This window comes from Leiobunum rupestre, chromosome 11, assembly GCF_980474605.1.
Source record: "Leiobunum rupestre chromosome 11, qqLeiRupe1.1.hap1, whole genome shotgun sequence".
In the NCBI taxonomy this organism is placed as follows: domain Eukaryota; kingdom Metazoa; phylum Arthropoda; class Arachnida; order Opiliones; family Sclerosomatidae; genus Leiobunum; species Leiobunum rupestre.
In genome coordinates this window covers 20,052,009-20,075,466 of record NC_143394.1, presented here as the reverse complement: position 1 = coordinate 20,075,466, position 23,458 = coordinate 20,052,009, and the positions used below count along the sequence as shown (strand labels likewise).

The 23,458-nt window shown below is 37.0% G+C and overlaps 1 protein-coding gene across 9 annotated transcripts in view; it reads right to left on the bottom strand.

Moving 5' to 3' along the window:
* Rbp (RIMS binding protein) overlaps positions 1-23,458 on the bottom strand; it is a 106,521-nt gene that overhangs the window by 27,507 nt on the left and 55,556 nt on the right. For all 9 annotated transcript variants that reach the window (XM_090162591.1, XM_090162593.1, XM_090162592.1 and 6 more), the window contains exons 9-17: positions 22,805-22,903; positions 17,601-17,807; positions 13,464-13,669; positions 9,939-10,014; positions 8,530-8,661; positions 7,153-7,251; positions 5,025-5,212; positions 2,898-2,979; positions 647-808 (exon numbers count right to left, since the gene is read on the bottom strand). In XM_090162591.1, the coding sequence (XP_090018717.1) occupies positions 647-808; positions 2,898-2,979; positions 5,025-5,212; positions 7,153-7,251; positions 8,530-8,661; positions 9,939-10,014; positions 13,464-13,669; positions 17,601-17,807; positions 22,805-22,903 (1,251 nt within the window). The remainder of the gene's footprint in view (positions 1-646; positions 809-2,897; positions 2,980-5,024; positions 5,213-7,152; positions 7,252-8,529; positions 8,662-9,938; positions 10,015-13,463; positions 13,670-17,600; positions 17,808-22,804; positions 22,904-23,458) is intronic.

The window sequence follows — 23,458 nt, the reverse complement described above, 5'->3', positions numbered from 1 at the left end:
ACAGGAACGCGCCGCGCGTGCAAAACAAATTTTTCGCGTCTTCAGCAGCGAGCGCTTTTACGCTGTTTTTCTGTCTTATCGAATTCTCACCAGGTGTCGCGGCGGACGTGCGCTTTTCGATTTCCCGAAATTTCTTAAAAATTAACCACTCAATATTTTTTTATGCGGTTTTCGCCATAAATTTTAGTTTTTAATGGGCTATAGGGCTATCTAACTGGTTAAAGCTTTACCGTTCCCCTTTAAGACACCCCAGATGTGTCCAAATATCAAACTGCTTTTTGGAAGCAGTCATCCACGGCATAATAATTTCGAATAAGTAAACTGGTTTCAGACTTGGTTTTTGCCACTTCCAGTGACGGCGCCAGGGGGTAAGTCAGGTATGCTATGGCCAAAATAAACTTGATATTCGCGAAAGGTACCTTTGGAGGATAACTTTTAACTTTCTTAAAATTCTACTGAAATTTATTACAGGGAACACAGAAAATATAATTTCGAGAATTTAGGAATTTAGAAAAATCCTGCTAATAACCTTTCCAAAGAATCTTGTCGCCGTCACTGGTGTCTGCGCGGGCAAAGATTCGAATTTAGTTTCGTAAGGGTGGACAATGGACGTTTTAGAGATAAATAATTGGGCGAGGCAACCAACCTTTAATGGTGTGTCGAAAGACGCTGGATTTCAAGGACTTGACTTCGACGTTGTTGACGGCTACTACGTGATGGAAGTTGCTGTTACTTGGCAACCAGGAAATCATCGCCGAAGTGGCCGTCATCTGGGTGGCCTTGACGCAACTGGGCGCCAGTGGGACGTCTGCTCAGGTCGCCCCCGCAAACGATCCGCGAAAAATGGCACGCGAGAGAAAAAGGGGAAAAAATTAGATTGGTGGACTGGCGCGAAAATGCGAGGGTGCTGGAACTGACGGCTATTAAACGACTGGAAGGGATGTTTATAAAAAAACCGAGAGCCGAGGCTTAGTGACAAAGCCTTGGCCTCGAGGATTCCACATTCGTTAAAGACGTAATGTCGTAACTCCAATTGTTGTTTTATTAATTCGGATAGCAGACTAGCACTTCCAACTGGTCATAATTATCAGATATCTGTCGATAATCGGTTAGATCAGGCGGACCTTATCTATAGCCCATCAATCTGATGTCGAATTGTATCTGAACTGAATTGATCCGCTATAATTCATCTCACCAGATTCAGTTAACTAAAAAGTTATCTGATTTATATTTTTAGTATACAGGATGGAAGCCTCAGCCGTGGTCCAGCCCCGGTACTTCTCCTAGTACACCAGAGTGCTGCGGGTTGAACACTACTACAGGCGCTGGCAGGCCAAAATAGACCAATGGCATAATTAGAAGCGCATCTTTATCCAATCACCCGAAAAAGCATTTGGAAGATGCGCTTCTAATTCTTCCATTGGTATATTATTAGACTAGGAAAAGTACCTAGGCTGGACCACGCCTGAGGCATCCAATTCTCCCATTGGTCTATTTTTGGCCTACCAGCGCCTGTAGAAGTGTTCCATCCGCCGCACTCTGGTGTACTAGGAGAAGTACAGAGGCTGGACCACGGCTGAGGCTTCCATCCTGTATTTATTCTTGTGGAAAGCAAATCAAATTAAACAGTAATTAAACATTTCGAAAGAAATTTAATCGGGGATATGTAAAATCGGTATCTCTGAGGTATCTGAAATCTTCTCTCAATCCACCTGTCGGTTTACGATGAATTCGGATTAATTTCGGGTTTAAACTATTTGATTTGCATTTTAAGCCATATCAACTGATCTGATAATATTTTGGACGAAAATGCGGATCGTAATAATTTCCTCAGTTCAGATAAACATATTTTTTTCCTCATCAAATATTTTTCTAAAAATGTTTTTCACCTCATAAAATATTTTTCTAAAAATGTTTTTCACCTCATAAAATATTTTTCTAAAAATGTTTTTCACCTCATAAAATATTTTTCTAAACATGTTTTTTACCTCATCTAATAATTTTCTAAACATTGTTTTTCCCCTCATCTAATATTTTTCTATAATTTTTCTTAAATGATAAAATATTGAATATTAAATAATTTACCTCAAATGGTAAAATATTGATTATTAAATAATTTACCTCAATGGTAAAATATTGAATATTAAATAATTTACCTCAAATGGTAAAATATTGAATATTAAATAATTTACCTCAAATGGTATAATATTGAATATTAAATGATTTACCTCAAATGGTAAAATATTGAATATTAAATGATTTACCTCAAATGGTAAAAAATTGAATATTAAATAATTTATATCAAATGGTAAAAAATTGAATATTTAATCATTCATATCAAATGGTTAAATATTTAATATTAAGTCATTTATATCAAATGCTTAAATATTTTATGATAAGTCATTTATCTCAAATGTTGAATATTTAATATTAATTAATTTACCTCAAATGCTAAAATATTTAATATTAAGTCATTTATCTGAAATGATGAAATATTGAATATTAAATCATTTATACCAAATGGTAAAATATTTAATATTAAATCATTTATATCAAATGGTAAAATATTTAATATTAAATCATTTATACCAAATGGTAAAATATTGAACATTAAATCTTTTTCTCAAATGGTAATATTTTTGCTCTAAATAGTAAATTAGGAGCTACGACATTTGTCCTTGAAGTGGCAAAATTCCCCCGTTGCAAAATGGGGGTTGTCATCCACGGTTGATTGGTGGGAAATTTATACGCGAGTCGAGGAAAAAGATGAGGATGAGGACAATGATCTAAGAACGGAGGAGTGTTGGTGGGGGGGGGGGGGGGGGGGGGGGGGGGGGTTGCTAATAATGAGGAGTGGGGAGGAGGCAGAGATAAAGTGATGAAATGCGGGTTTGTACCTTTTCCTATCACTATGGTACAGGCGGCATCTCTAGAATGATTTCCGGAATACGAGACACTTCTGACACTAATTCGGTGAGGCTATATGGAGGCACAAAGGAGAACAATACCGGGATTTACTACTCCATTTCGTACCATTTTGACAGTGGACTGCGCTTTCCAAACCCATAATTCTACTCCTAGTTCTTTGCTCCGATTTTTGGGAATTCATATTTTCTACTAGGAGGACGTTCAGTAACTCTCACTCGCTGAGCGGCTGATACCGGTTTTTTTTACCGTACGCTTGTTCGAGGTTTCTTGAGTGACTGTGACTGATTTGAGTGACGTATTATAATGTGGTTTTTTTAATGGATTGACCTAGGCTTAGCATTATTATCCATTATCCTAATTTAAAATTGTAAATTGTGATATTCGTTACTATTTTTTTAAATAAAAGCTTAGGGGGCGGCGGAGTGGTTAGCACTTTCACCTCGCAGCAAGAGGAGCCGGGTTCGATCCCAGCTTGTGGTACTGGGTAAAAACTCGGAACAACTCCTTCCGCGTTGAGTTTGCAAGTTCTCTCACTACTGGTTTTAGGGGTTTTCCCTCGAGCTCTTCGGTTTCCCCTTCCATAAAAACTTGTTGAGGATAACGGTAATATTTAGTGTAGGGAGCCGTTGGCTTGCCACTACCATCCTACGCATTGTAACCCGGCCACCTGAATTAATGGCTTTAAAAAGTCGCTAGATGACTTGGGCCTAAGGTGGTTTATTATTATTATAGCAATATTAGCAAGTTAGTTTTTCTGTGGTATTCTAAGAAACCTAACGTTGAAACAAATCATACAGTTATTTCATACGTAAAATATTTCTTAGAAACCGGATTCCATCCGATGATTGTTACTCAACGCAGCCAGGTAATTACTTTGGTAAGACGAGATTTAAATTTTGTTTATATCACTAACAGAATCAGAGTTACACCATAAGTGTATAATATTGTATCATAAGTGTGACACTTCCTATTCTACACACGCGAAAGATTTACTGAGAGCTATTCACAAGACAGACTTCATTACGGGCTTCGTCGGTGTTTCGCGTCTCGCTAGGAGGAGATTCTCTTCATGTGACGACGTCACACCGTTTCTAGCTCTCAGTAAAATATTTCCCAAAGTGACAAACTTATGGAACAATATTATAGATTTATTTATGGTTACACTCATTAATATTGGTTTAATACCTTTTGACCGGCACTCGGGCAGCTTAAGTGTATTTTCGAGCTAAACTAATTACCGGGACAAAGGTAAAAGGTCGTTCGTGATTTAGCTACAGCCTATTGTCAGCTTACAAGGAAACTACCCGAGGTGATTATCACGGATTTTGTTGAAACTCGGGGGTTATGTAGACCTTATAGTAGTATGAAAATTACCAAAGGGAAAAGTTGCAATGGGCTTTAGTTTCCCCATGGCAATCGAAAATGTTTTTGATCTCTCAAAACCAAAAAATCTAAATTTAAAAAAGCATGTGATTTTCTCGGTTTTACAGGGTACTTACTTACTTAAAAAATTTTAAAATGAAATTTTCAAAACATACCCAAAAAAGATTAATTTGACCTATTTTGGGTGAAATTGATCAAGAATTTTGAGTAAAATTGATCAATTTTGGTTAAATTGTAACCAAATTTGGGTAACCGAGAAAATATCATGCTTTTGAAATGGAGAGGTCTAAACATTTTCGGTTGCCATGGGAAAACAAAAGCCCATTGCAACTTTTCCCTTTGGCAATTTTCATACAACCATAAGTTCTACCGAACCCTCGAGTTTCAACCAAATCGGTGATTATCACCTCGGGTAGTCTCCTTGTTAGTGCAGGTAAATCTATTAATCTATTTTCTACAAAGGAACTTTAGCAATGGCGCCTTAGACATTCCAAGTGTGTATGTATATAAATTCATGTTTCCACTATACTAATATAAGCTTATTATTTGGAAGTTCGTATCTAAAGTTCGTAGCCTCTTAGTCCACATGCAAAATGGTCCGAAATGTAGTGTTATTCCCGTAGAGGATCGTGTGAGTAAAACTGTTTATTTTGAGTGAATCTACACATCTACTTTTCCGACTATTGATTGCGAGGGGTATTTGGGTGACGTACCTGACTGGAGTCCACCCCCTCCACCAGCGCTCTGGTACGGTCCGATACTCTCACTGTGGCTTTAATGACACCGTCCACGTAGACCTGGTACGACTCCACAATCTCTCGGGGGTCGTCCGCCGCCAGCCATCCGATCAGGATACTCTTGTTCAACTGACGTTCCAGGATCAAACGGTTCGGCGGAGGTACTGACGGGGTTTGTAAACTGAGATTAGTTTCTAGTCTATTCTCACTCGTTTCAAAATAATTCAGTAACCTTAGTCAAAATTTTGGTCAAACTTCAGAAAAATGGCTACCAGGCTGAATTTTTGTAGGCACTTTCATTTCGTCATAACATTTAAAATAGTGTTGTAAGTCGGAAAATTTTCCGGAAAATGACCAAGGCCTTTTTCCGGAATATTTTCTGTATTTTTCATTCGACGATTAGTTTAATATATTGTTTGCAAATTTAAATAAAGCCTCATTTCTTCGTATCTAAAAGTAAAACTAGTTTAAACTGATTAACAATTAACACTATTATTGTTTTGTATTATGGTTACTGATATTAGACATTTTATATCGATAAAAAGTTAAAAACATTAAAGACCCTTAAAAAGTAATTTGTTTCAATTTTTTATTTTTAAAATTTGCGGAAACGTTTCTGGAAATATTTCGCATTTTATTTTTCCATAAAATTAACAACGCTAATTCAAAATGTCAAAAGTTCCCATCATTTAGTTGTAATCAAGGAAGGCGCCAAATTAAAAAAAAAAGGACGTTTCAAGCTGCGAATACGCATAAACGATGGCTCGCACCGAAATATTCCATAGAACCGTTTTTGTTGGAAATAGCCGGGCCCTAATTTCAGCTATTGGGTTTATAACCGTAAATACAAATAAAACGGAGATATTAGTCAAAACTAATTTTTGTGTGCAAATTTCGCGCCACAACAAATTGTGCTCACAACCAAATGATGGGGACTTTTGACATTTTATGTATTATGACAAAATCAAATGTGCCTGCCAAAATTCAGCAATTGTTTTTCAAGTGAAACCCTAAAGTTACTTGACTAAACACACCGATATTTAAGTTTTACAGAAATAGGAGAAAATGAAATTAAGTTTGCCCATTACCAAATATTAGTAATTAACCATACTGTCAATGTTGGGACTGCTTTTAGCGTTGCTCACAATCCCCCTCAATCTCTAACAGTAAGCTACTTCCCCATTAATTAACGTAGGAGGCTAGGAGCAACAAACACAGCACCCCACACCAGGAGAACGCAACCCGTCAAAAGTCGTACATTTACTTGTGTACAATTTTCATTGGTTAAACGCTTTAGTACCTGCTGCCGTTGGAAGGGTAAAATCCGGAAATTGTCTTCCCCCTTTCCGTAAAACGTTCAGCGTAAAGGCTCGTTTAAAGGCTAGCTGCGTTCTCCTTGTGTTTGTTGCTCCTAGGTGACAGCTAGTGCTTGGAATTGTTTATTCATTATTCACCAAATTTCCGATTTATTTAACAAAAGTTGGTAAAAAGAATATAATTTTAACTTATTTAATTATGTTTTTTTACGCAACCAAGCATTTATTTGAATTAAAATGGTATTTGTTTAAATAATTGTTTGTTTTGTTTAAATGATAGGCTTATCCACTTTCGATTATTTAAACATTTTACAATTATTATTCCAATATTGGTTATTTAAGTAAATATTATTTAAATATCGCCGAACTTATTTTATCCATGGATAAAAGTTAATCGAACGCCGACCTCTAGACACACGGAGAACGCAACCCGTTATAGTCGTGCATTTTCTCGCGTACAGTTTTTATTGGTTAGACGCTTTAGCGCCTGCTGGCGTCGGAAGGGGAAAATCCGGAAATTGTCTTCCCCCTTTCTGTAAAACGTTCAGCGTAAAGGCTCGTCCAATGAAATTTGTACACAACACGGCGTTAGCGTGTTTAAAGGCTAGCTGCGTTTTCCTTGTGTTTGTTGCTCCTAGCTTAAACAAACCAGATATTTAATAAAATCCCTAAATTCGCGTAATTGAGATGATAGAAACTTGCTAATCGGAACAGCCACTTGTTCAACTTTTAGAAACTAGACGGCGCTTTTCAATCTATAATGAAAAGGATAGTAAATGAGAGCATACCAGGTCCTTCATTGTCTCTGTCCGCTTCCGAGATATCATCCTCGTCAACTTCTTCAATGTCCTCCAGATCTATATAATCGTTCATACGATGAAAGTCCTCTGGAAAAGCGGCGATTTTCTTGTCAATTAATTGTTCTTTGAAATTTCTAATTCGCGTTAAAATGCTCCCTAATAAACCCGTTCTCCAAACGTAATTCATATTCATGGTTGTCGAATAATGGCGCTAATATTATCGCGGCTCTTTCCGCCGGGGTGCGAAGTCACGGATTGAGCGTAGTTGTTGTTGCTATAATTGGCTTAAAAAGCTATCAGCCTAAGAATGGAGATTTCGTTTCTGAAAAAACTCGATGCCTCGGTTCTTCGATGCAATAATATCGTATCTCTAGGCCCGTATCTCTTTAATGTTGCTTTTCGAGTAAATTGAACTTTGGGGTTTCTATAAATCTGGAATATTGTTATTTTAACGAAAGGGTAATAGAGTACCTAAATAGTTTTAAATTCCAATTTTTATTATTAGAATTTTTACGAAGGGCATATTGTATAACTCCAATTTTCAAGCAAAAATTTGGTAACTCGAGATTACACATTATATCTGGCAGAAAGGTTATAGATAAAATAACCATTAACTAAATTAATTTTTGTCAAATTCTCTAAATAAATATAAATACAAGCTCTAAAATTTGAACATTTTCTTATAGATGAAATTATTTTTAAAACTTGAAATATTTTATATTGTTTCCAGAGAAACGTTTTACTGAACCCAAAAAGATGTCGTAATATTTCAATCCATCATACATAGTAAATTCGGTTAGCGTGTTATCTAGTGTAAATTGACTATAAGAGTTCATGTTAATTATCTTTTGAAAATTGACCTTAAGAGTTCATGGTAATTATTTATTGTAAATTAGAGTTCATGTTAATTATCTAGTGTAAATTGATCTTAAGAATTGATGTTAATTATCTAGTGTAAATTTACGTTAAGAGTTCATGTTAATTATCTAGTGTAAATTGATTACAAGTGTTAATGATAATTATCTAGTGTAAATCGATTACAAGAGCTCATGTTAATTATCTAGTGTAAATCGATAACAAGAGCTCATGTTAATTATCTAGTGTAAATCGATTACAAGAGCTCATGTTAATTATCTAGTGTAAATTTAACTTAACAATTCATGTGAATTATCTAGTGTAAATTGACCTTAAGAGTTCATGTTAATTATCTAGTGTAAATTAATTATAGGACCTTATGTTAATTATCTATTTTAAATTGAGTATAAGAGCATATATCAATTATCTAAATTTTGACAAAAATCAAAGTTAGCATATTTCGGCACCAGGTTAGTAAGTGCGAACGTAGCTTAAGGGAGGGAAGCATACCTGGGGGAATAGCTTGAAAGTCTTCGTTGAGCGGAAGATCTAGGTCTTGTCCGTACGTGTAGCTAGCACTGCTGTCATCAGAGTCGCGGTTGCCATAAAGGACCGTCGCTTGAAAGTCAAACAGATCGTCACCTATTGGAGGACATTGCTTTAGCTTTACTTCATCATCGTTATCTTATATTTTTTCTTTTAAAGTAATAATCAGCTAGGCTAATACCCAAGGCACCACCTTAGGCCCAAGTCATCTAGCGACTTATAATGCCTTTAAACAGGTGGCCGGGTTACAATGCGTAAGATGGTGGTGGCAAGCCCTTCATGCCACACGAGCCAACAGCTCCCTACACTAACTATTACCGTTAACCTCTACAAGTAATCTAGTTTTAATTCAATTTGTTTCAACTAAAAGCCGATTTTCAGTTGCTTTATCTGGTCTGAAGAAAAAAGTGCGATAAATCAGATATCAGATTATCGGCATTTAGGTTTAGATATTATCAGATCAGTTGAAGTGGGTCAAAATGAAAACCATCGGAATTTAAAAATTACGACTTGAATAATCTGATCAATTAACTCAAATTGTTTAAGATTACCGGTGACAAAACCAGCTTAAATTGTTACTGTCCCAAATATCTGAAATTATGTTAGAAATGTGTTGGGTGTTTCGTATTGATCAAGGAAAACGTTGTGCTTCGAATGCCATTTTGCGTTGGTCAATTCGTATCCAGCCAAGAAAATATTTCGTATTGAAGAAATAATATTTTTCATATACTACCATCGAAGATATTTCGCGTTGACGAACCATCTAAAATTATTCATATTTTACCAAAGAAAATATTTGGTTTATACCAACTAAAATCTTTCATATTGCGCAAACTAATCATTTTCATATATGTACATCGAAAATATTTCGTTTAGACTAACGTAAAAACTTTGGTATTGAATAACGAAATTATTTCATGTTGATTAACGAACGACTGGGGTATTGAATAACGAAATAGTTTCGTGTTGATCAACGAACGACTTGGGTATTGAATAAAGAAATAATTTCGTGTGGGTCAACGAAGGACTTAGGTATTGAATTACTAAATTAATTCGTGTTGATCGACGAACCACTTGGGTATTGAATAACGAAATTATTTCGTGTTGATCAACGAACGACTTGGGTATTGAATAACTAAATAATTTCGTTTTGACCAACGAAAATGTTCATTATTAACCACAAAAATGTTGAGTCATTGACCAACGAAAATTTCGATGTTAACTATTAAAAAATTTTAAAATTGAAAATAATTCGTATTGCCTACAGAAAAATCAGAAAATATCGTCTAACTGTCAAGTGTATATGTGTTTATTAATGAAATAAAACCCTGCTTAGTGAACAGATTAAGGGAGTTTACTTCGAGGGAGCATACCTGTCAGTTTCTCAATAAAGTTGGAAGGAACCAGGCCTTTCCTTCCATCCATCAGCTCTCCTTGAAAATAGCCATCCTGCCCAAAAGAAACGCCAAATTACACAAACATTAAGTCATTTTAAATGCAAAGCCGACGGATGCTCCTTCATTTGGACGCGTTACATCAACAACATATTCAGCTGAATAGAGAATGCAAGGACTGCACCCTGTTCGCTTCTTGATTCCTGGAAGAAAAACCACGCCTCTCTGTGTTTCCCACACGGTGTTTTTCCTCTTTTGTCAAGGTAAGGGGTAAGACATGACGGTTAGATCATCCAGGAATCATACAAATTAAGAATACATACTTCGTTATATGTCGCCCCTTTAATAGAAACTGCTTTTATTTTTATAGCCATTTATTTATTTATTTATTTATATTTATTTATTTATTTACGTTTATTTAAATTTGTATTCATTTATTTCTTTAAAGTTATTTATTTACTTATTTATTTATATTTATTTATTTACTTATTTATTTATATTTATTTATTTATTTATTTATATTTATTTATTTACTTATTTATTTATATTTATTTATTTACGTTTACCCCCCGTTGTATGGTTGGATATATTTTATTTCAATTACTATTATGTTCTACTACAAAATTTATCAACTTTAATAAAAGTATTTAATATTACCAAGAATGTATTTATTTATACCTAGGGAGAATGTCTATGTCGAGACGGTTTTTAGCCTGTCTCTCAATCCACCCGTTGGTCCCCCCAGTACGCTCCTCCACTTAAAATAAAACGAATAGTCCCGGTATTTCATTGGCTGCTTAAAATTTACGTCACCTAACGCGATGGTAATCAAACGCCGGTGACGTTTTGTCTTTCCCCCCGCGCGTGACGGGGGAAAGGCGTTCAACGTGCCCGGCGATTGTCGCAACATAATCATTCTTCCTAAATATAAATAAATACATTCTTGATATTACTATTACCATTTATTTTTGCGCAATAAACAAAATGTTTCGTAAAATGAAAATATTTGTAGCTCTCGGTCAGAAAAAAAACGGTAGTTATTTGAAACCTGGTGGACAAAATTGTTGGTGTGCAACACTTCGTTTGTGATCCGTTTTGAAAAAATGTTTAATGTAGCCAGGACTGTATTTATTTGTTAGATGGAGCTCCCACGTAATGATTACGATAAAAAATATGTAATTTTGGGAAATCGAATCTGACTTTATGGGCTCCATCTGAAAGCTTCCGTAATCTAACCTCCTAAAATGAAATAGCCCTGGCGGCATGTTAAGCTCTAAAAAGTGATTCAATAATTGGGATAAAAAAATTTATTATAATATTGGTTGAAATCTTATACGAAAAAAATATTTTTCCTTTAGCATGTTTGTTTCCAAATACATTTCCAAAGAAGGTATATTAATTTTATGTTTTCCCATTTTGCTATAAATTTCAACGATTTCATAATTACTGTTAACTGATATAATTTCTTTATGATGAACGAAAATTAATAAGCTATCAAATTTCACGACATTTACATATTACCAAAAGTATATAATAACATGGTTAGAGATAAGTATCTAACTCTCTATATTGCTAATTGTATTCCCTTGAACCACGATAATTTTACAAAAGTCGTTTTTGAAGAACCAAATAGTATCGAGCTAAATTCTTTAATATTGGGATTTTTTATAAAACTATTTCCGGCTATTAGGAAATTCGCTCCTTTTAAAAATCATAATCAGACTATCAACGCCCCACTAAGTTTGAATTGGGCACAGAGGCAAATGTATTCAGCACTAGACAGGCGCGGGAGATAAAACAATAGAATCTATGCTACCTGTAGCATGCATTGGGGGATTCGTTCATAAGTTACAGTTTTTCACCACCAGATGGAGTCCTGTAGCCAGTTTGGCCAGTCATGAGCCTAACGTTAAAATCCCATTCGTTTCAAACTAAGAGCCTGTTGCAAAAGTACGTTTGTCTACGATTTGCCAATATAACTTCTATGGTCGAATCCTCGTTAAGCCTGGTTTTCACTTGGCGGTTTTTGGGCGAAAAAGCCCGGCGTCGACGGAAAATGGGCGAAAATTTCCGTCGACGCCGGGCGGAAATTCCGTCGGTTTTCGGTTTTGTGTGGCGATTTTCATTTCTATTTTTTTCGCTCAGTTGGGCGATTTCGCTCTTTTTCAACCAATCAAAAACCATTTTCGAAAGGTGACTGTGACGTCAGGGGGGATGGTTAATTTCCTGCTTCTTGCATCCGGAACTCGGCCACGTGCTTTTCTGTGAATTTTGGAACGTGTTTTTTTTTATACCCTTGTTGCCTTCTTTTCCAGTATGTTTCTTTCACACAAACCGATCTTTCATAACTCATATATCTTTGAACACGATAGATCATGTAAAAAAACATTAAATTTAAAATGCTTACCTGCGCTTTAATCAATAGTTCACTATTATGATCAGATTTTTTAGGCCTAGACTTAAATCTCCACTATCAGACGAAAACCGACGAACTCGCTGGCAGAAACAAAATCGCTTTATTTCCGCCCAAAAAAAAACGCCAAGTGAAAATGCTAAAACGCCGACAGTGAGCGAAACGTCGAAAACCATATCGCCGACGTCGAACTTTCAGTCGTTGATTTTCCGCCAAGTGAAAACCAGGCTTAAATCATACTTTTGCAACAGGCCCTTAATTAGGGGGCTTTGATAGTCAACACCTTAGATCTAAGTCATAAAGTGACTTTGAATGCCATTAATACAGGTGGCTGAGTTACAACGCGTAGGAGGGTGGTGGCAAGCCCTGCATGCCAGCTGCCTACACTAACTATTAATTTTAACCTCCACAAGAAGAAGAACTCCAACGTGTTTTTAAGATACCTACAACTTTAGGGATTACCTCCGCTACGAAAAAGCCACTAACAAGGAGAGTATCCGAGGTGTTTATTGCCGATTTTGTTCAAAGTCGGGCGTAATGTAGACCTATATGAGGTATGAAATTTCCCAAAACGAGACGTTGTATGATTGCACTACCCATTTGATTTGCCGTGGCAACCAAAAATGTTTTTCACCACTTAAAACAAAAAGAAGATTTTTTTCTTATTTTACCCAAAATTTGTTACAATTTTACCCCAAAAAGGTCGCAATTTACCCAAACTTGATGAAATTTACCTAAATGTGGTCTAAATTACCCATATGTGGTCTAAATTACCCATATGTGGTCTAAATTACCCATTTCGTTATTTTAAATTTTTTTAAAAAATTTCCGTAGCTAGGACCCTGTGAAACCGAGAAATTCCCGCGCTTTTTTAAATGGAGATTTTTTAGTTTTAAGTGTCAAAAACATTTTCGGTTGCCATGGCAAATCGAATGGGTAGTGCAACGTCTCCTTTTGGGAAATTTCATACATTATTTAGGTCTACATTACGTCCGACTTTGAACAAAATCGGCAATAAACACCGCGGGTACTCTCGTTTTTGAGTTGGATGAATTCTGAAACAAAGAGAGAAATGAGAAGGCGCGTCTCACCTCGTCCATTTCTGAACAGATGAGAATGTAGTCGCCGGCGTTGAGGAATAGTTCCGCTTCCGGGATTTCGTTGGGCGACTGCTTCATCGGGTCGTAGCTGTAGCGGGCGATGTACACCCGGCATTTGCCCCGGCCCGGAAGCTCGATGTAATCCACCACCTCCGACTTCATGGCTTCTTCGTCAGCTTGACTCCCCAACACGCTTCCTAATGGATTCCAAACAATATTCACTTTCTTGGCCGACGACTCTCGCCGCGTGATATCGCGTTGGCCGCCCCAATAGGTCGCGCTCTTGGCCAGCGGGGGGGGGGGGGGGCTAGTGTTAAGCCGTTTAAAAAACCCTATCCCAGGAAACGATCCTTCGATTAGCAGCCTGGGCTAACAAAATAGAGAAGCCAATTTTAAAAGAGGCGGGGAAGCCCCGCGATTTAGAACGTGACGTCATATCCTCACGCGCGATTCGGTACAGAGTGCTACGCGCCTATTAGCTCGTTTATTGATGGATTTACCCATTTCATTGCATACGCTTTTTCTCTACAGAGATTTTCTTAGAGTTAGAACAATAAGGTATTTATTTAAAATTTATGAGGCGACATATTTTTTTTTAAATATTTTTAGCTAGGCTAATACCATAGATAAAATAACTTCGTATATAGATAGGAAACTTCAATGGGGCAAACTGACTCTAACGAGATTGCCCTGACATCTAGTGACTGCGCCAGTTGGCTGTGTTCTCAAGAGCGTAGAACGTGTTGAGGAATTTGAGGTCGGAGTTTTGGGAATAAACGTATTTTGCAAGGTAACTGTCTTCAAATATACCAGAAATAGCGTTTAAAACAAACTTGAAATCTTTACTGAATGCTATTTCTTTAGTGCTATTTTTTAAAATTTGCTCTCAGTTCAAGTAAAAGTACTTTTAATACATATAGCTCGTTTAAGCCTTTGCAATTGGGATTGCGTTACACCAAGGTTCTAGTACGGACTTCGAGTAGTGCGAACTTCAACAAATAATATTATTAGGGTGCCGCCACCAGATGTCGGCCAAAACTCTGGTGTCAGTTCTACAACATGAAGTTTTCTATCTATATACGAAGTTATTTTATCTATGGCTAATACCCAAGGCACCACCTTAGGCCTAAGTTGTCAAGCGACTTTTGTAGCCATTAATTCAGGTGGCCGGGTTACATCGCGTAGGAGGGTGGTGGCTAGCTCTTCGTGCCACGCTAGCCAACAGCACCCTACACTAACTATTACCGTTAACCTCAATAACTTCTTGGCGTTGTTCAAACAGTAAGGTTCTTTTCCCTAAAACCAATCAAATCTTTCGACAAGATTAAAGTTCTTTTGCCCCGATCGTGACTTGGGAAAATTCAGTCATGATGGTCGTCTCAACATAGTTATTTTCCCAAAGTGAAAATATATACAATCTTGGATAGAAGGCGACTAGAGAAAACACGTTTGACTTTAGATGCCGACTGTTTTCCCAACTTATTTTCTCAATTAAGTTGGATATTAAATTAATTAAAGAATACCACCAGTGTTAGAACTCATATTTATAAAATTTTACTTTATAAAAACCAATTAGAGGTTTTCTCAAAACGTTGCATTTTTTATATAAATTTTACTAATTTTTGGTTGCTGCCTTCTTTCAGAAAGAATTGTTCAACGGTTAATTGATTCAGCTAAAGGCATTGGTTTTCTTCTGCCGGTCCCCCTTTAAATTTTACTTTATAAAAACCAATTAGAGGTTTTCTCAAAACGTTGCATTTTTTATATAAATTTTACTAATTTTTGGTTGCTGCCTTCTTTCAGAAAGAATTGTTCAACGGTTAATTGATTCAGCTAAAGGCATTGGTTTTCTTCTGCCGGTCCCCCTTTAAATTTTACTTTATAAAAACCAATTAGAGGTTTTCTCAAAACGTTGCATTTTTTATATAAATTTTACTAATTTTTGGTTGCTGCCTTCTTTCAGAAAGAATTGTTCAACGGTTAATTGATTCAGCTAAAGGCATTGGTTTTCTTCTGCCGGTCCCCCTTTAAATTTTACTTTATAAAAACCAATTAGAGGTTTTCTCAAAACGTTGCATTTTTTATATAAATTTTACTAATTTTTGGTTGCTGCCTTCTTTCAGAAAGAATTGTTCAACGGTTAATTGATTCAGCTAAAGGCATTGGTTTTCTTCTGCCGGTCCCCCTTTAAATTTTACTTTATAAAAACCAATTAGAGGTTTTCTCAAAACGTTGCATTTTTTATATAAATTTTACTAATTTTTGGTTGCTGCCTTCTTTCAGAAAGAATTGTTCAACGGTTAATTGATTCAGCTAAAGGCATTGGTTTTCTTCTGCCGGTCCCCCTTTAAATTTTACTTTATAAAAACCAATTAGAGGTTTTCTCAAAACGTTGCATTTTTTATATAAATTTTACTAATTTTTGGTTGCTGCCTTCTTTCAGAAAGAATTGTTCAACGGTTAATTGATTCAGCTAAAGGCATTGGTTTTCTTCTGCCGGTCCCCCTTTAAATTTTACTTTATAAAAACCAATTAGAGGTTTTCTCAAAACGTTGCATTTTTTATATAAATTTTACTAATTTTTGGTTGCTGCCTTCTTTCAGAAAGAATTGTTCAACGGTTAATTGATTCAGCTAAAGGCATTGGTTTTCTTCTGCCGGTCCCCCTTTAAATTTACTTTCCTTCCAAGCCAACCGCGGAGCATGTTGGCCTACCACCAGGGTATTTGCTTGGAAGGAACCGTTTATGGCGAGACAATTCGGAACGTATCACTCTGTACTTTTTAATTCGTAAACGGAAACGTAACCACGTCGAACGTGCGGGGATTGGAAAAAGAAATACAATCATTCGTTTCTGTAGTTGAGAAGCGGCAAACTTCACCCGCGCCCATTGCAAGCCTTTTTCTGGGCATCGGCAAATCGGTTGTCAACGACTAGAATTTCCTGTCCGCTAATGAAAGTCGCGAATTCATTTCGTAGGAACCCAACGGAATCGCTCTGACGTCAGCAACAACAATATAATCCTAGTGAACCTCGTACGGCTCTACTTAACGTTTATTCACGCGAACCAACCTTGTTGAAACACATTGTTGGCCAATCGAGTTGCTCCGGGTGAATAAAAAATGTTAATGGTTAGAAGTGTCATTTAAACCAAGGAATACCTCGGCGTGTGGTGCCATACCAGAGTGATTGAGAAAAATCATATCACCTCGGGCAGGAATCGAACCTACGACCTTTGGGTTACCGTCCCAATGGTAGTGGCGTTGGGACGGTAACCCAAGTTTGACAACCAAGTCGGGCGACCGCGTTTGGCAACCAAGTCAGGCGACCGCGTTTGACCACCAATTCAGGCGACCGCGTTAAAGAACCAATTCGGGTGACCACGTTTGATAACCAAGTTGGTCGGCCACGTTTGACAACCAAGTCGGGCGACCGTGTTTGGAAACCAAGTCGGGCGACCGCGTTTGATAACCAATTCGGGTGACCGCGTTTGATAACCAACTTAAACCAAGTCAGGCGACCGAGTTTGACAACCAAGTCAGGCGACCGCGTTTGACAACCAAGTCAGGCGACCGCGTTTAAGAACCAATTCGGGTGACCACGTTGGATAACCAAGTTGGTCGGCCACGTTTGACAACCAAGTTGGGCGACCGCGTTTGGCAACCAAGTCGGGCAACCGCGTTTGATAACCAATTCGGGTGACCGCGTTTGATAACCAACTTAAACCAAGTCAGGCGACCGCGTTTGACCACCAAGTTAGGCGACCGCGTTTAAGAACCAATTCGGGTGACCACGTTTGATAACCAAGTTGGTCGGCCACGTTTGACAACCAAGTCGGGCGACCGCGTTTGATAGCCAATTCGGGTGACCGCGTTTAAGAACCAATTCGGGTGACCACGTTTGATAACCAAGTTGGTCGGCCACGTTTGACAACCAAGTCGGGCGACCGCGTTTGATAACCAATTCGGGTGACCGCGTTTAAGAACCAATTCGGGTGACCACGTTTGATAACTAAGTTGGTCGACCACGTTTGACAAGCAAGTCGGGCGACCGCGTTTGATAACCAAGTCAGGCGACCGCGTTTGATAACCAAGTCGGGCGACCGCGTTTGACAACCAAGGCGTCTTACCATAGTGATCCGCGTCGGTCCTCTGGTACTTGTAGCCTTGTTCTTGTCGGCCATACTGTTGAATGAGGCTGGGCTCCACGGCGATGCTCGGCACCACGCCGATGGGCACTCCCGACAAGCGTCCGCCGCCGTGTCCGAAGGAACTCGAAGTGTTGCCGAGACCACCTTGGAAGGAAGAGATTGAGGGCAGAAGTCGGGATGACGAACCTTGCAAGCGGAAGAACACCCACGCAAACAACAAAGCCACAGAAAAACACACGCGATAAATAAAATAAAAACATAAGTGAATGGACGAATGAATGGAAGAACGTTTTTAGCCTGATCACTATCCGTGAGATTACAGTGAAGCTAATAGATTTTGACCCTGTGTTGTTGATTTTTCGATCTATATTTAGTGAAAGGTACAGGCAACATTCAGTTCGCTAAGCATTTTAGGGCTTTGCTGGTTTGTGCCGCTTCTATTTAGTGTAATTTATAGTAATTTCCTACTGTATAGTGCACCCTCCATTTTATTAATTTTTCGATTGACGTGCATTCAAAAGTTAGAATTTATACGTTTTCAAGTTATCAATAGATTAAGAGGTCAATTTTAATATTTCAGCATTTTTGAAAACGTTACCGTTTAGTAAAGTAAATTTTTCTAAAAATATCATTGTACCTTTACAAAAAAAAGTTTTGAAAATTAAACATTTCTGGAATTGGTGAAATTTGAAAAAGTAAATTCCCTTTTTCGTTTTAAAAATGTCCAGAAAATTAATTAAAATATTTAAATTACAATATTTCGTACGCTAATGGGAAATTTCTTTCAAATAATCTGATTTAAGTCATGATAAGTATTAAAGCGAGTGTGTCGTAACGCGATTGCTCGACAGATGTCGTTGCGGAGAGCCAGTTCGAGCTCGTGCGTTCACTCTCATTGGTTGTGATTTTCATTTAATTCATCCTGCTACTATAGGGGGTGAAACTTTATCGGTATTTGTATTGTGTAACACGGGGAGATTTCTTTGTAGCCGCCACTTGCAAATAATTAGCCTGTAGTCGGCTAAAATTTTAAAATTGACAAGATAAAGGCTTAATGAAGTCAAATAATTTGTCGAATATCGAGACGGTTATTCGTCTTTGCCCACCTCTTTTGGTATTTGATCGAATATCGAATAACATTTCAATTATTTGGTCTTTATTATTTCGTAAATATTCGGCGAATTTTCGGAAAATATCTAATCTATAGGACAATTCTACATAAAAGAACGTACGTTTTTTTCAGTTGTCTCTCAGCAGATACTTTTTTTGTGTGACTGTACAGATAGTTTTAGTTTTTTATTTACGTCATGGGTCACCTATGATGTCATTAAATAATTCATTTCTACTATTTAGAATTAAAAATATTTTGACTATTAGACCTGTTATTCGACTAATATTTGCACCTATATTCGACGAATATTCGGAGCTATTATTCGACGAATATTTGATAAGGTAGTATTTGTATTAAGTCAAACTATTCCGTATTTGGATCGAAAACTACTATTCGTCTCGGTATTCGATTTGAAAAATTTTGGGTATTCGATATTCACCTCGATTGGCTAAAAGTGCTATTCACCCAGCCTTAAATAAATTGAACTTGAAATTATCGCCTTAAACAAGGGCTGTGCGAGTACTCGAACTCGACCCTCGAATAAGTAATTGGCGAATACTCGTCGATTACCGAGTACCAAAAACTGCATTTTCGGGTACCCGATTACTCGAATAAGCTGCTCTCTAAACTCGTCTAGTATTTGTTTTTTCTCTCCTCGTTGCTTCAAAAAGTTCCAAGAGAGATTTTACAACTTTTGGGGGCAACAAACGGTACCTACAAAGTTGTGGAAACTGTGGTTCATTTAAATAAAGAATATTTTTCAGCATTGAAAGTTAATTTATACTCCTTTTAAATTTCATTTCATAATTACTAATAAAACCAACTCCTAATCAAGTACTCGATAACCCGACTCGTTAAAAATATTACGCGAGGTTTTTTTAGACTTTACTCGACTCGAATAAGATAAATTTTCCCCATAATCAAGCACTCGATTACTCGACTCGACTTCAATATTACTCGACTCGAATACTCGACGATAAAAAATTTGATACTTGATAATCGACTCGGTTGCCTAAACTACTAATTGCACAGCCCTACCTTAAACCTAGGAGCAGCAAACACAAGGAGAACGCAGCTAGCCTTTAAACACGCTAAGGCAGTGTTGTACACAAATTTCATTGGAGGAACCTTTACGCTGAACGTTTTACGGGCGGGGGGGAGACAGTTTCCGAATTTCCCCCTTCCGACGGCAGCAGGCGCTAAAGCGTCTAGCCAATGAAAAGCTTACACAAGAAAATCCACGACTTTTGACGGGTTGCGTTCTCCTTGTGTGGGGTGTTGTGTTTGTTGCTCCTAGGTTAAACCCATATAAATAATTCCAAAGACCAATCTTGGACCCCAAAGTTGACGTTGCCTGTCCTTCTAAACTTCTCCAACGCCCGTTTCACTCTAGGTATTTTCAAATAAAAAGGTGAGGATGGTAATACCGCCTTGTCCATCTTGTTTGCCCAATACGCTAGGTCGCTTGGGACCCGGTTCCGAATTTAGCCGCGTAAAAAAGGCGAAATTGGTGTCGAGCGCGCTCCGATTTTCCGAGTGAATAGCTCATTTTCTTGGGCACGCGGGCCAGGCCGAAGGTCCTCCCCTCTTCAAGATAAGTTTGGGCTCTTTTTTCTTCAACGCTCTTTACCGTAATTGCTTTATGGGCGATTTTTTTATAAAGCGGTAGGATGTCCGTGATATCTCGCCGACGTTCCTCGGCGCCACTCGCGGGACCCCATTTCCCCCTCTATTTATCGCCAGACTGAACACGAGGGAATTAGGCCTGGTTTGCACTAGCACACGAAACGCGACGAAAATCGCGTCGCGGGATCATCGCGGAATCATCGCGGGTGGCGGACCTTTTTATACTACACAATTGAAATATAAGTTTACCTAAAGAAAATCGAATTTTGAATTTGAGCCTGTGAGGTCAAAACGTTTCCCAACGTTAAATCTATGGGAAAATCTAAAAACCAATTAAAATGGAATTTACGTCGTAAGTATTACGGGCAAATTTCAACTTATTATATTTAATAATTAATTAATCAAACTCCAAAATAATTTGTTTTAATTAATTAAATTGGTTTAAATTAATTAAATTTGTTTAAATTAATTAAATTGGTTTATAAATTAATTAAATTGGTTTATAAATTAATTGAATTTGTTAAAATTAATTAAATTGGTTTAAATTAATTAAATTGGTTTTAATTGGTTAAATTTGTTTTAATTAATTAAATTTATTTTAATTGGTTAAATTTGTTTTAGTTAATTAAATTTGTTGTAATTACTTAAATTGGTTTTAATTAATAAAATTTGTTTTAATTATTTAAATTTGTATTAATTGTTGAAATTTGTTTTAATTATTTAAATTTGTATTAATTGTTGAAATTTGTTTTAATTAATAAAATATTTTCAAATAATGTTTTTAGTAAATTGTGCTATCCCAAACATTGGCTACGAAACTTGTCATCTTTATATTGAAAAACCTTTAAATACTTCTAATATTGACATCCTAAAATATGTAAAGAGTTGCGGACAAAATAACCTAAATCTGGGCTGATTTTAGGGTGGAAAATCGTCAATTAATTAGTGTTCCGAAATTTGATACGTCAATGAGTTTCCTATTTAAATATCTGTTGCAAAAATATCGATCTTATAAAACAAGCACATATTTTAGAATCGTGATCATTTTCCGCAACTCTTAAGATTCGGTCGCGTTTACGCAACGGATTTTTAGCATTCTCTATAAACGGGTCTAATTTAGTAGCGCTAATGCAATGCCGTTCTCATTTTTAGTACCGATTCGAACCGCTAGATGGTTGCACCGTTGGCTGATCGGAAGGAGTCCGCTGATTAGATGGCCCATTATGATAATAACGCAAACCTCGACCCGATTGTCCTATACCCATGATTGATTGTAAGATTAAAAGCCCAGTAATAATAAGGATCGAATCTTCCAATTTTAAACGCTAGATGGCGGATTTGATCTATATAGAATTAGACACATTTTATATATTAGTAACAAGGAACCTTTAAAAACGAAGATCTGAGACCAGCTTTAGTCTAGAAATCTAAATAAAAATTTTAACGATCTGGCCTACTTTTAACCAACTAGCCCCTGTATTCTTACTGCAGCACAGCGCTGTACAGGGAGAAGCTAGCAGTACCAGACAAGGTAATTTTGTTATTTCGCTATTTAAAACGAAAAAAAAGCAAGCTTTTTCCAAATTCCACCTCATTCGCGTGTTTAACATTAATAAAACTGATTAATAACATTACAAGTAACATAACACCCATAAGTATATCACCAAGAAAATTTTATTTTTACTGGGAAAACGGAGAGTGGTCAGTCCTTAGCCACGTTATCATTTATAATGTAACTACAAAACAGACTATCATCAAAAATTAGAAAGAAGAATAGGTTGTGTCATACTAATTTAATATTATGTTACTTATGATAACATCAAATACGTTTAAATAGTTAAAAGACAGGTAAAGCCAACCCTTGAAAACGTGTAGGCTGTAAACAATAAAGCTAAGTCTAAAATCCTAGAAGTTTCATCTACACGTTTTTTAACGCTAGCTTAAGCCGTCTATTTTCGTTTCAGTATCAATAAAGAGGCACAAAAGGTTAAGCCCGAGATAGAAAACTAGTAGGGATTAGAATTGTAGTTTTATCGTTTTATTGTGTACATTGTACACTAATACAAGTTTAATGTACATTCCTACACGTTGGGCGTACACTCCTACAAATTTAGTGTATACTCCTACAAGTTTAGTGTATACTCCTACAAGTTTAGTGTATACTCCTACAAGTTTAGTGTACACTCCGACCAGTTTAGTGTACACTCCTACAAATTTAGTGTACACTCCTACAAATTTAGTGTACATTCCTACAAGTTTAAGGTACACTCCTACAAGTTTAAGGTACACTCCTACAAGTGTAATGTACACTCCTACAAGTTTAAGGTACACTCCGACAAGTTTAGTGTACACTCCTACATGTTTAGTGTACACTCCTACACGTTTTCTACATGGGTGAATTTTAAGGATAAAAACGCTGCAGTGGGTTTTCGTTTGAGGAGCTTACCTATGGCCGTTCTCTTCTTATCTAGTTCAGCTAGGATTCTATTGTCTTGTTCAAGTTTTTTCATCAAAAGATCTAAATGCTGTAAAGTTAGCGTTGACCCTGCGGAAAGAGAACGACTTCGAGTGAAATCAGACTCGACAGTATTAGAAGTGGTCAGGAATCCATAACGCTACTTGGAATGAGTATCTCCCCATATCCCCTGTGGTATTTTGTGGTGGAACATTGTGGGAGGGGCTAAAACGCTTATACCGCCTTAAATGACGTCAAATTCAGTGACAAACAAAGGCTTATAAGCTCCGCCTACTATGTTCCGCCACAACGGCGTGGAATCGAAGCCGTTATTCATTCCAAGTAGCGTTATGGATTCCTGAAGTGGTAAGAAATACGTCAAGGAAATACGAGTATTGTAGCCTTTTTCAAAACTCTTGTTTAGCCTAACACGTGTAAAGATAAGTGGTTAGGCTTAGAGAAATGCCTTGAAAAATACTGCGACGCTCAACGTACTCTCTACAGGTATTTTGCATCTTTAATACATCTAATCCCAGCTATAGTCGTACTGTGCAATATTTCCAAAACTATATATGGTAAATATTTGTAATTTTAGGTGTATAATAATATTTAAAAATTTAGGCACTTAACAGTACAATTACCGTC